Source organism: Falco biarmicus, chromosome 3 (genome assembly GCF_023638135.1).
Source record: "Falco biarmicus isolate bFalBia1 chromosome 3, bFalBia1.pri, whole genome shotgun sequence".
NCBI lineage: Eukaryota > Metazoa > Chordata > Aves > Falconiformes > Falconidae > Falco > Falco biarmicus.
The window spans coordinates 13969142-13982848 of NC_079290.1; the positions used below are offsets into that span (position 1 = coordinate 13969142).

Consider the following 13707-nt stretch of genomic DNA (forward strand, 5'->3'; position numbering starts at 1 on the left):
CCACCACACAAAAGCAGGCGAGGAGCACATCAACACCAGACAGGAGCCCCACTGCCACAGTGGCTAGTGCCTCGCTGCTGGCAAAGCCGGCACTGAGAGTGGGAGCCCACAGCAATGGCAAGCCCCGGCCGGACAGCTGTCCTGGGTGGGAGCTGTGTGCAGTGCAAGGCTGGGCAGCAGCCTCCCCCGACAGCAGTGGCTGCACAGGGCGATCCTCACGCAGCAGCTGCTCTCAGACAAGATCCAGAGCTGCCCTGCAACCCCAAAACCCCACAGCTGCCCCGATACCAGCTCCTGCCTTGCCCCGTATGGTTTGCAAGCCTGCCCGCCGCGGCAGGAACAGTACGAGGAGGAGGAGAACATCTGCCCAAGGCTCAGCCCAGGGCTGGCACTGACTCAGCAGCTCTGGGGCAGGTGGCTGGCTCCGTAAAGCAGCACCAAGCACCCCAGCCATGCTCGGCTCTCTAGCTTTGCTAGTTTGCACTGCCAGAGCCTCTAAGCCCATCAAGCCCCCCGAAAGGCAGCTCCAGCAGCAAGCGGCCATGCTGATCCTTGAGCGTGCAAAGGAAATTCCAGCAGGGTCTGATTACTGGCATAAGCAGCCAAAAGATTATCCGCAGCTTAGGCGAAAGCTGCTCTGAAGCCCAGGCACCGTGAGAGCACGTGCGGGCACCGGGCCACCGCGACAGAGTGGGGCAGGACCTGTCAAAGGGTAGCGAGCTGCCCAGCAGGCTGGAGACCACCACGCTCTTGTGCTGGGAGGCCAGGATATACACTGTCTGCTGGGCTGCTTTGCGGATGTGCTCCTCGTCCACCTCCTCCAGCTTGCTGTGGATGATGCTCATGATGTCAGGCACCTGTGGGAAGAAAACAGAGCGGCATCCAGCTGAGGGCCAGGACATACTGAGCACTTGGGGTCACCATCAGAGAGTCCCTGCAGCCAGGACACCCATGTCCCTTCCCTTGATGGCAGCCCAGGCGGGTAACGGGACTTTAGGAGACAAGGTGGGTGGGTGGACCATCAGGCTCATCCTCCCAGTTGAGGGAAGTCTCCCTGCTCGCTGGGCGGGTGCATGCAGAACCACAGACCTCTCTGGAATTCAAGGACCCTCCCCCACCCTGCCACACAGGTGTCAGGGGAGGCTGCAGGGTATTCCCAGGGGAAAGAGGATCCAACAAGGACCCCCACCTCCCCCGAGACACAGCCTCCCGGCAAGGCGCTCATGCTAAAGGCCCAGCCTCGACACGGGTGCAGCAAGAGGAGCTCGGCAAGCGAGTTCCTAAGAGGAACTCAAGCTGAACACAGGGAGACACCTCGGCACTCGCTACAAGCCATAAAACGCACGTTAAGACAAATAGGAAGTTCACGCGCAGACCAGGCCTGGCAGCAAATTCCCGAGATTAGGCGCAGAGCAGCCGAGTGCTCCGTCCCCAGCTGCGCTCGGGTCTGCCCCACCGACTCCGAGGCTTAGCATCGGTTCAGATTTCAGGATCTGGGCTGGACTGGATCTGACCGAAAGGTGAGTCATGTAAGCTGGAGCAATCCCGCGTAGGAGAGAGGCTAATAGGTAGCGAGCAGGACTTTAGCAGAAGCTCTAGCACAAAAGCAAGCCCGAGGAGTCACGGGAGACCTGGTGTTTCCAATTACTGCGAGAGAAAGGGGGAGCTTAGCCCAAAAGGTAGTGGATTAGACAAAAAAAGCCTTCTGTGTCCAGCACCTCTAAGCCCTCAGACTGGCTTCCCAGCCAGGAACCCTGGGCTCCCCCAGAGCTTGCAAAGGTTTCACAGGGAGCCTGAGCCCTTCTGGTAAAGTGAGCTTCTCTGAACTCCTCAACTCGAGCGGGAGCCAGACCGGAGCTGGCCTCGCCAGCAGCCGCCTCCTACCACACAGCAGCCTTCCCCGGCTACGAGGATGGAGGAGGAGAGCATGAGCGCACATGCCCATGGGACACAAAGAAGGTCAGGCGCCACAGCCCCCAAAAGCTCTGGGGCAAGCGTTCCTCCCGGCCAGGGATGCAAGGGCAATAGCTGATACAGACGGGGGTTAAACACCTCCCTTCTTCCATCAGGGCTGGACCCCTTCCTGTGCTGGGCATCATGCTCCCGCCCAGGGCTTGCCCCTTGCTGGAGCATCTCTGCCTATACCAGGGAAGCCCACCCCCGCCATCAAACCAGCTGCTGGAGCCGCAAGGGGAAGCTATCAGGCTGAGTACGCAGGAAGAAGGGGCAGCAGCAAGACCTGGCTGGAGTTGCCTCCCCAGGGCTGCGTTTGGACCAGGGAGGCCGTGCCAAGGCCAAGCAGCAGCAGCTCACCTTCTCCTGCAAGACCCCCCCACGCTCTTTGAGGAGGGAGTTGATCATGACGGTGGCTGCTCGGGAACAGTTCTTATCAGGGTCTGCCAGCCCCTCGAACATGGCGAGCAGGAGGCTCATCAGCTGGTCCGGAGGGATGCGCTTCCCGATCACCTAAGGGGAGGGCAAGCGGAGTTAAGCTACAGGTTTTTGTCACTCTCTGACAAGAGCGGACCCTTCGCCGACACTGGCAGAGCCCAGACAACGGGCGCCCTGCACAGCTTACGGCTCCCCCAGCTGCAGGCAGGATGACCCGTTCCTCGGCTCAGTGCCCTGTGGGACCGTCAGCCCAGAGCCCAAATCGGTGGTGATGAAGAGGAGCAAGGGCCAGGCCACCTGCCCCCAGGCCACCTGCCCCACGCCACTGGCCAAATAACCTGGGGCTCTCTTGGGATGGGTTGGTACAATGCAACCAAGCCATTAACCCTGCTCTGGTGACCACTGAGAGATGCTTTCCCAGGTCTTATGCTCTCCAGACCTGAGGGTGGAATAAGCTGCTCAGTAGAGAAGTTAGGGAGAATGAAGACAGGCTGAGAGAGTTGGGGTGGTTCAGCCTGGAGAAGAGAAGGCTCCAGGGAGACCTTAGAGCACCTCCCAGCACCTGAAGAAAGCTGGCAAGAGGCTTTGTACAAGGGCCTGTAGCAATAGGACAAGAAGGAACGGCTTTAAGCTGAAAAAGGGGAGATTTAGGTCAGATATAAGGAAGAAATTTTTTACGCTGAGGGTGGTGAGGTGCTGGCACAGGCTGCCCAGAGCAGCTGTGGGTGCCCCATCCCTGGGAGCTCAAGGCCAGGTTGGATGGGGCTTTGAGCAACCTGGTCTAGTGAAAGGTGTCCCTGCCCATGGCAGGGGGTTGGAACTGGATGGTCTTTAAGGTCCCTTCCAACCCAAAGCATTCTGTGATTCTATGAATGTCCACTGGAGCAACAACACTTGGGAAATCGCAGCTTTTCCACGACAAAAAGATCCCACCAGCTTCTCCACAGCTACAGGTCCTTCCGGAGCAATGCTTGCGGAGCTCTCAGCAGAGAAAATGGCCATCAGAGAGGAGCTGACGCATGCAGCTCCCACAAAAGCCGAGTGGTCACCCCTCCTCCCATCCCTCACCACCAGACCCCAGATACTGTCCACAACTATTGAATCACTGTGGTTTGAGCACCACACTCGGACCCTTTTGGGTGTCCAGTATGTGCCCAGAATGGCTTTACCAGTGTCACAGCCATACTGGGAGGCAGCCAGGAGCCCAGGAGCTGCAGGTCCCGAGCCAACCACCCCATGCTCCACAGGAGAAGCCCAGCCAGCAACAGGGCTTCCTTCAGCCAGCAGCTTCCATAGAGGAGAACAATGTACCAAAGTCTCCACCACGGAGCATGCCGGTGGCCCCAGACAGGTCCCACAGGGCTGAGCTAGACCACCTCTTTTAGGTGACATGCACAGAAACTATGTGCATTTTATACAGCAAGGTAAGTTTTTGACCCCAGCACTGGGAGCATCGATGGCTGAAGGGTTCAGGCTGCCTGTCAGAGCCCCGAACAGATGCACCGAGCCATGGCACAGCCAGGCATGAGTCCCTGTGTGCCCCCCGAGCATCTGCACAGATGTCCTCATTGGGGCATGCATGCCCAAAGAGGGCACCCAGCAGCTTCCCAATGGGGGTGAGATGCTCTAAGCATCCCCTGGCCAAGCCAGGGGAACCCTCCAGCTGGAGGAGAGAAGACTGCAGACCAAAACCAAGGTAAGTTTTTGACTCCCCAGCAGCCTCCAGACCGTGTGGCTGGTCAGAACAGATGAGGCATCAAGTCTTCTGCAGCTCCCACTCCACAGCCTCACCACCCTGCAAAGACCAGGGCCAGGCTGGATGTGCCCTCCACCTTACCATGGCGATGTTGTTGCAGGTATGGAAGAGAACGGTGAAGTCAGGCTCCTCCAGGCCTTTCTTCAGAGCTTTCAGCCCCTCCACCATCTCATCTCTGTGATCCCGGGCAAAACCTGGATTCAGGGGGAGCATTCAGTGAGCAGCATTCCTCTGATTTTACACCCAAAAGAGACCTCCCCGTGCTGCTGCGGAGAGCTGCGCTTTACTCGCCAGCTGGCCCAGCTCCCAGGAGGGAGCCAAGAAACCGAAGCTGCTGCCAAGAGCCAGGAGAGCTTGCCCTGCAAGGAGCCACAGCGCTCTGGAGAGCGGGACCCAAAGTCCTCCCCAGGGCTTCACTTTGCTCAATGCTCGGGCCACCTGAAGTGGAGGACTGACCTCTCCCGGAGAGAAGGAGAACGCCAGGCTCAGAGCCCTGCTCCTCCACGCTCAGGCGATGGAGAGAGCCTTGGAAACCCAAACCCTCGCGGGATGCTCTCCACCAGCCCTGCTCCCGCAGCAAACTGCGCCGGCGGGTTCCCCCTTCGGGATGGCGTACGCGAAGGGATGGGACGTGCACCCCTCTGCCCAGCTGCGGAGAACCGGGCTCCTGCTGCCGGCACCGACCGCCCGAGCGGTGAAACCCCCCGCCGCCAGCACGCCCACCTTCGTAGCACAGCTGGATGTAGAGCAGGCTGTAGACGCAGTCGACGGCATGCTGCCGAACGCTGGCCAAGGAGTCCGAGCAGCGCGGGGAGAAGAGCGCGATCAGGACGCTGAGGTTGTAGAAGGGGATAACGGTCTGCAGGGACGACACATGCAGGCAACGCTAGCGAGGAGAGCAGGGGAGGACGCTTCTAGAGGGTACAGCATTTCCTGACCGCCACGAAGCCCACCCTCACACCCCCGCGGGGGAGGACATACGCACGCACGAGCCCCAGCAAGGCCGGCAGCGGTGGGAAGAAAGGCACTCGAGCACTGGGCTTACTTACATTGACATTCAGCTTGCTCAGGTAGAAGTCCAGCAAGGCAGCGCTGACCTCCACCGCTCGCTGCCGCTCATGTTCCTTGTTCGACTTGATCCAGGGGCCTAAATGCTGCAGGCGAACAGCATCAGAAAGGTGAGCAGAGGCTCAGCTGCGTTGCCTTGCACAGCCAAGGCAACCTCAGCCCATGGTGCACACATGGGCTGTGGGAAATACGGCCCCGACCCAAGCAAACAACTCATCCTGGCTCATCTTCAGGACAACACGAGGTCTCTGCCTCCTGGTGAGGCTGCATGCACGCCCCCCCACTACCAGAGACCTCCTCCTGGGCCATGTGCTGGCCACCCTTCTCAGGCAACAGCAAGAATGCCCAAAGGGGCAATTGTCTGTGCCCTCCCCTCCAGACCTTGCCTCAGCCAGGCAGCATGAGCACCACCCCAGAGCAGCCATGCTGTGTGCCCAGCCTCTGCAGGAGGGTGACGAGGGTCACACTGGACCTCACATCACACAGAGAAACAAGGACCCGTCTCACTGTCTCCTGCCCTGGGTCCAAAGCTGTCTCTGCCTGGTGACCTCTGGTCAGCAGGCAGGCACCTCTGCCTCCCTGCTTCTCCCCAAAGAACCCCGCAAAGCCAGCCTGCACCTACCGCAAACATGTCCTGCAGCCCATGGGGGGTCAAGTTCCTCTGCAGGAGACTCTTCAGCAGGTCTTTAAGGGCACTGATGGTGTCACCATACAGCATCTAAGGAGGAAAGACCAACTGCAGGCTACACAAGCGCTGTGCCTCGTCCCAGAAAGCCAGCCCAGGCACCCGGGGAGGCACAGTGCTCTCTCTGTGCCTATTCCCAGCTTGTGGCACTCTCCCAGGTGTCGGGTGCCAAGAGGCAGCCACCTCCAGCTTAGCAGGAAAACACAGCAGGGACCAAAACCCCAGCTGCACAATCCACCTCCGCTGGAAGCGCCAGGTACGTGGTGGGGGTCAGCACTGCGGTGGTCATGATCTGCACCAGGTGCCAGCAGCTAGTCAGAGCCAAGCACGCTAGCACACAGGCTTCAGCACAGACCTTCCAGAAGGGAATTTGGTCCTTCTCCCCCTTGGGGACAAATTCCAGCGAGCCCAGTCTGAATGAGCCCTTTGAAGATGCTTACTGTTTCCTTCCAGGACTTATTTTGGGAGAAACTCCAAAAAAGAAAAGCTACAAAGCTTCATAGGATGGAAGGGAAGGAGAAAAGGATTAACAACTGAAACTTTTAGGCCAGATGCCTGCAAACACTAGCCAGGGACAGGCAGAGCCCCAGGCTGCTGCTCTGCAGCTCACCTTGAAGGAGCCGCAGCAGCGGCAGGCGATATGGTGGAACAAGGGGCTGCTCTGCAGCCACCCAGCAGCTGCAACAACTTCATTAGCAGCATGTTATTTTCATTCATTAAGCACTCAACCACAACTGAGAAGCAGCTGCAGCCTTTCAAAAGCTAGTTATGTAAAGGCCCCTTCTACCCTGCAGGGTTTCCAGGATCATTTGATTTTTTCCCTCGAGGGAGTTCATGCTCTTATTAGCAGCATTTGGACTTGCTGATAAGCTCATATTTTCTCACTTGCTATCAGCGCACAGAAGGGCCAGGCTTTTTCCAGAGATAAGTGAGCAGAGGAAATGGTGCAGCTTGCTTCCCCCGAGGTGCCCAGCTGAATGGAAAACAGGCCTTTCCCACGGCTGGTCTGCTGCCGGGGAGATGCCGGGGCCATGGCACCCAGTGGCTCACGGGACTGTGGAAAAGCATCTGTGCGCTGCCCGGGAACCGGTGCCCGGGATCGGCCGTGACCACGGCTCCCACGCTGCGGAACGAAGCTCTATCACCCAGCCGGGTCGTGAGCGACCTGGTGTTAGTTCCGCAGCGGCTTTGTGCTGCCAACGCCAGGCAGGCACCCCAGCAGCTCCCTGCCTGCCTCAGCCTGCTGGTGCCAGATCCCGCACCTCCTTGTGTAAGGCATCGCCTCCATTCTCATCTCTCTCCTTCACCAGCTCCAGTGGTGGAAGGGCAAGCACGCTAGCAAGGCAGGTATCAATCAGCTCTGTCCTGTCGGGATCACTGAGGTGAGGCTCCAGGATGCTGACCCCAGGTTAAGGAAGCAACACGGATGCATCGAGCGCTCTGGGAGCGCCTTTCACCTGGCTAAGCAGGGAACAAGGATTTTAATATGCATTCCGTCTGACTTGACTCCACACTAAGTGGCAGTGGCTTTAATGGGAAGCAGGCAGAGTGTTCCCAGTATCTGTGTCAGGAGCTGTGACGTGCTGGGTATTTTTAACTGGAGCTCAGAAGTCATCTTTGCGTAACTGAGAGTGCAGTGCCCTTGGCTCTGCTTTGTAGCAAGAACATTCACTGCAGAGTACGACGAGAACCGAGCCCAGGAGCGCTGAGGGAAGCCAGCTGGCAGCCGTGCCAGGCCGCCCAGCTTCACTGTGACTGGCACAGCACCGCTAACGCGCCCACCGAGGGAGAGCCCCTCACTCTGCTGTCAGACCCGTGGGGCAAACTGGGGAGCGGGGTCGGGCTCCATGGGTGCAGCAGCTCCAGCCAGCGCTGCCCTGAGAGCGGCATTCCCGCAGGGATGGGCGCAGAGGAAGGATACACCAGGTAAGTGCAGGTGATCATCGCCCGCTGGCGAACTGGCGTCCGCATCACCTCCGGCGGCTCTGCTTTTATGAACTCCTGGAAGGCAGAACAAGGGGACGGTTACGGTCACAGCCAGCCCCATCCCACACTGGGCAGAGGCTTCAGGGTGACTGCTGCCCCGAAGCCCAGCCTCCCTCATGCAGCAAGCCAGGCGCCCCTCCACATTAGCCCGACGCTCCAAGTGCCACCCAACGACCCCATGCCTCTGGCAGGAGAAGCCAGTCTGGTTTGGCTCGCAGCCAGCCATCCTCCCACTGCTCACCCCCCTGCTGGGACCCGAGCCCAGGCTGGAGGGCTGCAGGACCACAGACGGCTGCATCCTGCCCCAGCAGAACCTGGCAGACACATGGAGACAGGGCTCATCGGGGCACTCGTGCCTGCCCTTCGCACAGACTCCAGATGGAGCTACACCCACACATAACCCTCAGAAGTGTGGGTTGGGACCCTTCCCCGGTGTCCTCTAGACGAGCCCCTAGCCCGGCCACCCTCCAGAGCTTGCTCTTACCACCATCTGGGCCACCAGCTCAGCTTTGCGGGAGAAGACGAAGTCCCCGCACTTCACACCGTTGTAGATGGCTTGGCTGATCATGCAGATGCTCCGGATGAGGCACAGCTTCAGGGTCAGGTCCTGAGAGCAGAACCCAGCGTGAGAAGCGAAGACCGGGCTTACCACACAGCCGTAAGGTCTCATCCCACCCGGCACTGGTGACCCTCCAAGCAAACATGCTCAGGCTGAGCACGACAGCTTGGCTTGTGCTGTTAGCAGCGTATGGGCTCAGCTCTCTGCTCTTTATCCATGTTACAGGCTCTCTGGTGACCGGGGAGCAGAAGGACACCCTGTCCCCAGTGTCTCGGGCTAGCTGGACACCAGGAACTCCCTGGCAGCACTTGGGATGAGGACAGCCCTCCAGGGTCTCCCTCCTCCCCGCCGAGGCCGAGGCAGCACCCTCAGCACGCAGATGCTCAAGGCAACTCCAGAAGTTGCCAGCCAGGAGCTCTTCCTCCACAGCTTGGGTCCCAGGACAGTCGAGAGGAGGCACCCCAATTAAAAAGCACTCCCCTTGTCCCCACTGCTCACAGGTGAGCATCCCAGGAAGGTTTGAGCCAGAGGGTCCCCAGCTTGGGGGCTGGAGATGCTCTGCAGAAGCTGTTAGTGCCAGCGGGAGCCCAGAAGGAAAACGCATTAGTGGAGCCCAGAGAAGGAATCCTTGGCCTGACAGTTCAGTTTGACAAATGCCATTTTTCTTGTTCAGCCTTAGAAAGAGAAATATAAAAATACAGCCCCTCACTGCCCCCAGGACAGTAATCTTGGTTTTAATACCATCCCACTGAATGATTGTTCCAGGGTGAAGCAGGAAAATTAGTTTAGTGGATTTTAGCCCAGCGGTGGGTTGCAGCTTGGTCTCTGGAGTCCCTGAGCTACCCTGGCAAAGCACGTGTGCTGGGGGGCAGGGGGCTGCCTGACTGCCCCCCGCTCCCTGCTGCGGGCAGGGGAGGCGAGCATCACTCTGGGGAGCAACCCCCAGTCCTCGCCTCCCAGGGTGGGCACGGCACGGCTTGCCACGAGAGCAAACCCACACCGACTCGCTCTCTCCTGGGGATGGCTCTGTGAGCTCCAGCCACGCAGAGCTCGCAGGAAAGGCACGGCCTCAGCAGAACGGGTGGAAGGCAGCAGGCTCAAGGCAGCCCCTGGGCAGCGAGCTTGACCATGGGAGGCCAATGCAGCCTTTGGCCAGCTCAGCATTTCAGCAGGGTGGTGCCCCCCTGAGCCACGCTTTCACCCGCAGCTCCTGTCCTGCCAGAAAAGCATTTTTCTCTTCCCCTCTGCTGTGAGTTTTAGCACTCTCAGGCAACAGTTCCAGCATGGAGGACTGGGCTGGGGCACCCGGGGCGAGGAGCAGCAGCTCCTGCAGCTCTCCCAGTCCCCACGGGCAGAGGAGTGCTGCTGCGAGCACAGCTCGGGGCTGCTCTCCAGGGGAACCCAGAGCAAGAGGCAGACAGACACAGCGGGAAAGAGCAGAGAGGAGTTCAGATTTAATGCCTCACACTGTACCTTGGTTTCTACCTTTATTCCCAGAACCTGAACAAGTGAAAAAACAACACACGTTAGCAATGCACGCAAGAGAGAAGACTCCGTAGTGAATGACCTTCTCCCAGGGGCTGCCCACGTGTCCCAGCAGGACCCTTCAGGCAGAGCATCCAGAAGAGCCTGGCTGCTCCAGCTCATCCAGGCGTGCTCTCCCTCCCCGGGGAGGATGGGCTGTCCCAACAGCTTACCTTAGTGTTAAAGTACTGGAAGATGTTCTTCAGGATGTCTGCTTCAATCCTAGACAGCACCAGCTCCTTGGGCGCGTACACAGCGACGTATCCATAGCACAGGATGAGAGTGCTCTTTATTTTCTCCACTTCAGTGTCGCTACGGTCCTGTTAGAGCAGGTGAGAAAGTGAATGGGGGGGACTGGTGGGGAAGCCACGGCTGGCTCTTCCCAGGTCTCACAGGGAGGTGGCCTGCCTCACCGGCTGAAGGTACCCCCTAGAAGACAGGGCCCCTCCAAGCTGGATTCGGAACTTTGCTGTCCATCCTTTTGGTGGTGGCAACAACCCCCCAGAGCCCTGATGGAGCATCCGTCACCCAAGCGCAATCTGCACTAACGGCAGCTGTTAGAGCCCTGTGGGGAAGCACGTGAGCCCCAGCCTGGGCAAGTTAACCAGGTTAACTGCTGGTTAACTACCATGCTAGAAATCAGCATCCCCTGCCTGTTAACCAGCGGGGCTCAAAGGTTTCTGCTCTGTCCCAGGGAGCAGCTGGTGGCTGACCCACCTTGTGCCACAGCCCGAGGGGCAGGGCAAGGACAAGGGTGGCACGAGGGCTTCCCTGGCCAGCCGCTGAGCTCTAGGCACCCTTCTGTTGTGGGCCAGTGTCTCTTCCACATCCGCGCAGCGCTAATCCTGTCCCTCAAACACCCGGTCTTAGAGATCAGGAATTAAGACAGCTGCCTAGGTCAGAAAATTTGAGGAAAGACTTTTGCTGCCAGTGCTCAGGGCACGAAACTGCCCCATCTCCTGGGGCACACGCACAGCTGCAGGAGCTGCTCGGGGATCGCTCTCAGGCACCGGCGTGGGTGACAGCCAAACCACGCTCCACATCAGGCCAGGGTCCCCTGGCAGATGCAGGAGCCAAGTTACAGCTCGCCCAGGCCCAGCCAGCCAAGCAAGCAGCTCCGCCGGGGCGCGAGCCTCCAGCAGCGTGTGGCTGAGAGCGAGGGGCTGGTGCCAAACAGCCCGTGATGCCGGGAGCAGCTCTCCGGTGAGGTGGAGGGTCCCCCAGCCCCCAGCCAAACCCACCAAGGCAGGAAATTAACTCCTCTCCCAAGGAGCGCTCCAGCACACGCCGCATCTGAAGAAGCCTGCGCGAGCCTTTTGCTGCTGGCTGTGTCGCAGCGGGGGCCCTTTGGCTCTTACCTTAAAGATACTGAACAGGCCCACGGATTTCTTGAAGACATCAGACCGAACAAAATCTTCCAGCTTGGCCAGGGTTTCCTCCAGGTGATTTATTGCACATATCCCAAAGCAGGAAGCAAGTCCCTAGAGGAAGCAGAGAAAACACATTAGCAGAAAGCTATTAATTCACCAGCCCCAGCTGACAGTTAAAGAGAGCCTGTTTATTGGTTTAATTCCCAGCACCTGAGCTGTGCCCAGCTGGGAGCAGTCCTGGCAGCCAGTGCTCTGCTCTCTCCAGCCAGGGACTCCCCTCCAGGGGACACAGGGCACAATAACGCTGTCCTTGTCTGGGTGACAGCCCGGGACAGAGCTCAGAGAAGAGCCATGGGGGCAGGACAGACATGGCACGCTCTCCGGCAGGCAGACGTCAGCCACTCTGCGGGAGGCAGGAGCCCAGTCGAGCGCTCTGGCTGGAAGCAAGAGCAAAGCAGGCTTAGCAGGTCCTGCCTTTCTGCTGTACCTCCAGGAGGTCTAGCGAGCTGGGCTGAAACTCCATAAACAGTTTATTCAAGAGCGGCCCTCGACAGAGTTGCATAAGCTGGAGCAAAGCCAGGCACCATTAGCTTGTGTTTGCACTGCGCTGGAAGGCAGCCGCAGGCGGGGGGAGCGCTCGGCAGTGGGGCGATCCAGCCAGGCACGGCAACGCGGCTCAGCCAAGGTTAACGGGAAGCCGGGGAGTGTGCGAAGCCGGAGCATCAGTCTGGCCAGGACGGGCAGGAAGGGCTTGACCCCGACCTCAGCTCCAGGGTAGCGAAGGAGGGTCTGAGCTGGCGGTGAAGAAAATGCTGCAAAGCATCCATAAGCAGATGGCTTTTTAAGCAGGGCCCGTAGCAATAGGACCAGGCGTGATGGTTCTAAGCTGAAAGAGGGGAGATTTGGATTAGACATTAGGAAGAAAGTCTTTACTGTGAGGGTGGTGAGGCACTGGCACAGGTTGCCCAGAGAGGTGGTCGATGCCCCATCCCTGGAAATATTCAAGGTCAGGTTTAACGGGGCTCTGAGCAACCTAGTCTAGCAGGAGATGTCCCTGCCCGTGGCACGGGGTTGGACTAGATGACCTTCAGAGGTCCCTCCCAGTGCAAACCGCTCAATGATTTTATGACTTGAGCACATGAGCTGGAGGCTGCCCAAGAAAGATGAGGTAGCATCCCCAGCGAAGGCAGCAGCAGGTCCGTGGTGTGACGGTGAGCGCGAGGATTGAGGGGCACTGCACAGGAAGATGTCACCAGACCATCCTGGCGCAGCCAAGAACTGCTGGAGCTCAGAGAAGTGTCTCACCAGCTGCAGATGCCCTGGGGAGCAGTGGGAGGTGTAGCCCCAGCCCCAGGGTGACAGCAGCTCAGTGGGCTGCAGCCCAGAGGAGTGGGAAGAGCTAGGTCCTCTTCCCCATCGCAGGGATGGGGCAACGCTGGAGGGTCCAAGGGAGCAAAAGCTCACGCTGGAGACACAAGTTAACGCTGCAGAGGATGGCAACGTGTCATGATTCAGCCACGCTAATGGAACAATTGGCTGTCAAAGCAGGGCGCTGAGCCCACCTGACCCCACGGCACACCAGGACAGGCAGCTGAACCAAAAGAAAACTCCTGGGTTGTTTTTTTTCCTATGGCTCTGGCTTCACTCCCCAGAACTGTGGGGCTACATGAGGCCCCAGCCCAACGATGAAGCCAGAGCCAAAAACACCCCGTATGGCATCAGGCTGATGCTCGCTGGGCACAGAGGCGTGGAGCCAGGCAGGCAGCTGGGGGCAGCACAGCAGTGATGGCAATGCCCACGAGAAGGCACCTGGCAGTAACAGGGCACCGGCAGCTCCGAACGCACCCCAGGCTGCCACGGCACCGCCATCCCTGAAACCTGCAGAGACCCTCCTGGCACCAAAGGATTCGTGCATCTGTTCAACAGGGCCAAGTGCAAGGTCCTGCCCCTGTGTCGAGGCCGTACCCCCTGTACCAACACAGGCTGGGGGGGACGGGGGGAGCAGCCCTGTGGAGAAGGACCGGGGAGGTGACAAACGGGGCACGAGCCGGCAACGTGCGCTCACAGCCCAGAAACCCAACCGGCTCCTGGGCTGCACCCCGAGCGGCGTGGCTGGCAGGGCGAGGGAGGGGATTCTGCCCCTCTGCTCCGCTCTGGGGAGACCCCCCGGAGCACTGCGCCCAGCTCGGGGGTCCCCAGCACAAGCCAGGCAGGGACCTGCTGGAGCGGGGCCGGGGGAGGGACACGGAGCTGGTCCGAGGGCTGGAAGCCCTCTGCTGCGGAGAAAGGCTGCGAGAGCTGGGGGGGCTCAGCCCGGAGCAGAGGAGGCTGCGGGGAGACCTGGCTGCGGCCACTCGGTGCCTACAGG

The 13707-nt window shown here is 59.5% G+C and overlaps 1 protein-coding gene across 4 annotated transcripts in view; it reads right to left on the reverse strand.

The window, feature by feature from the left end:
- MROH1 (maestro heat like repeat family member 1) overlaps positions 1-13707 on the reverse strand; it is a 56963-nt gene that overhangs the window by 18940 nt on the left and 24316 nt on the right. Inside the window, exons 21-32 of one of the 4 annotated variants that reach the window (XM_056333107.1) lie at positions 11328-11450; positions 10143-10289; positions 9919-9945; positions 8371-8493; positions 7822-7901; positions 7163-7298; positions 5838-5933; positions 5197-5301; positions 4871-5006; positions 4229-4341; positions 2314-2466; positions 703-857 (exon numbers count right to left, since the gene is read on the reverse strand). In XM_056333107.1, coding sequence (XP_056189082.1) covers positions 703-857; positions 2314-2466; positions 4229-4341; positions 4871-5006; positions 5197-5301; positions 5838-5933; positions 7163-7298; positions 7822-7901; positions 8371-8493; positions 9919-9945; positions 10143-10289; positions 11328-11450 — 1394 coding nt within the window. Of the gene's footprint in view, positions 1-702; positions 858-2313; positions 2467-4228; positions 4342-4870; positions 5034-5196; positions 5302-5837; positions 5934-7162; positions 7299-7821; positions 7902-8370; positions 8494-9918; positions 9946-10142; positions 10290-11327; positions 11451-13707 lie in introns of all 4 variants that reach the window. The other 3 variants (XM_056333105.1, XM_056333109.1, XM_056333108.1) reach the window with 3 other exon arrangements.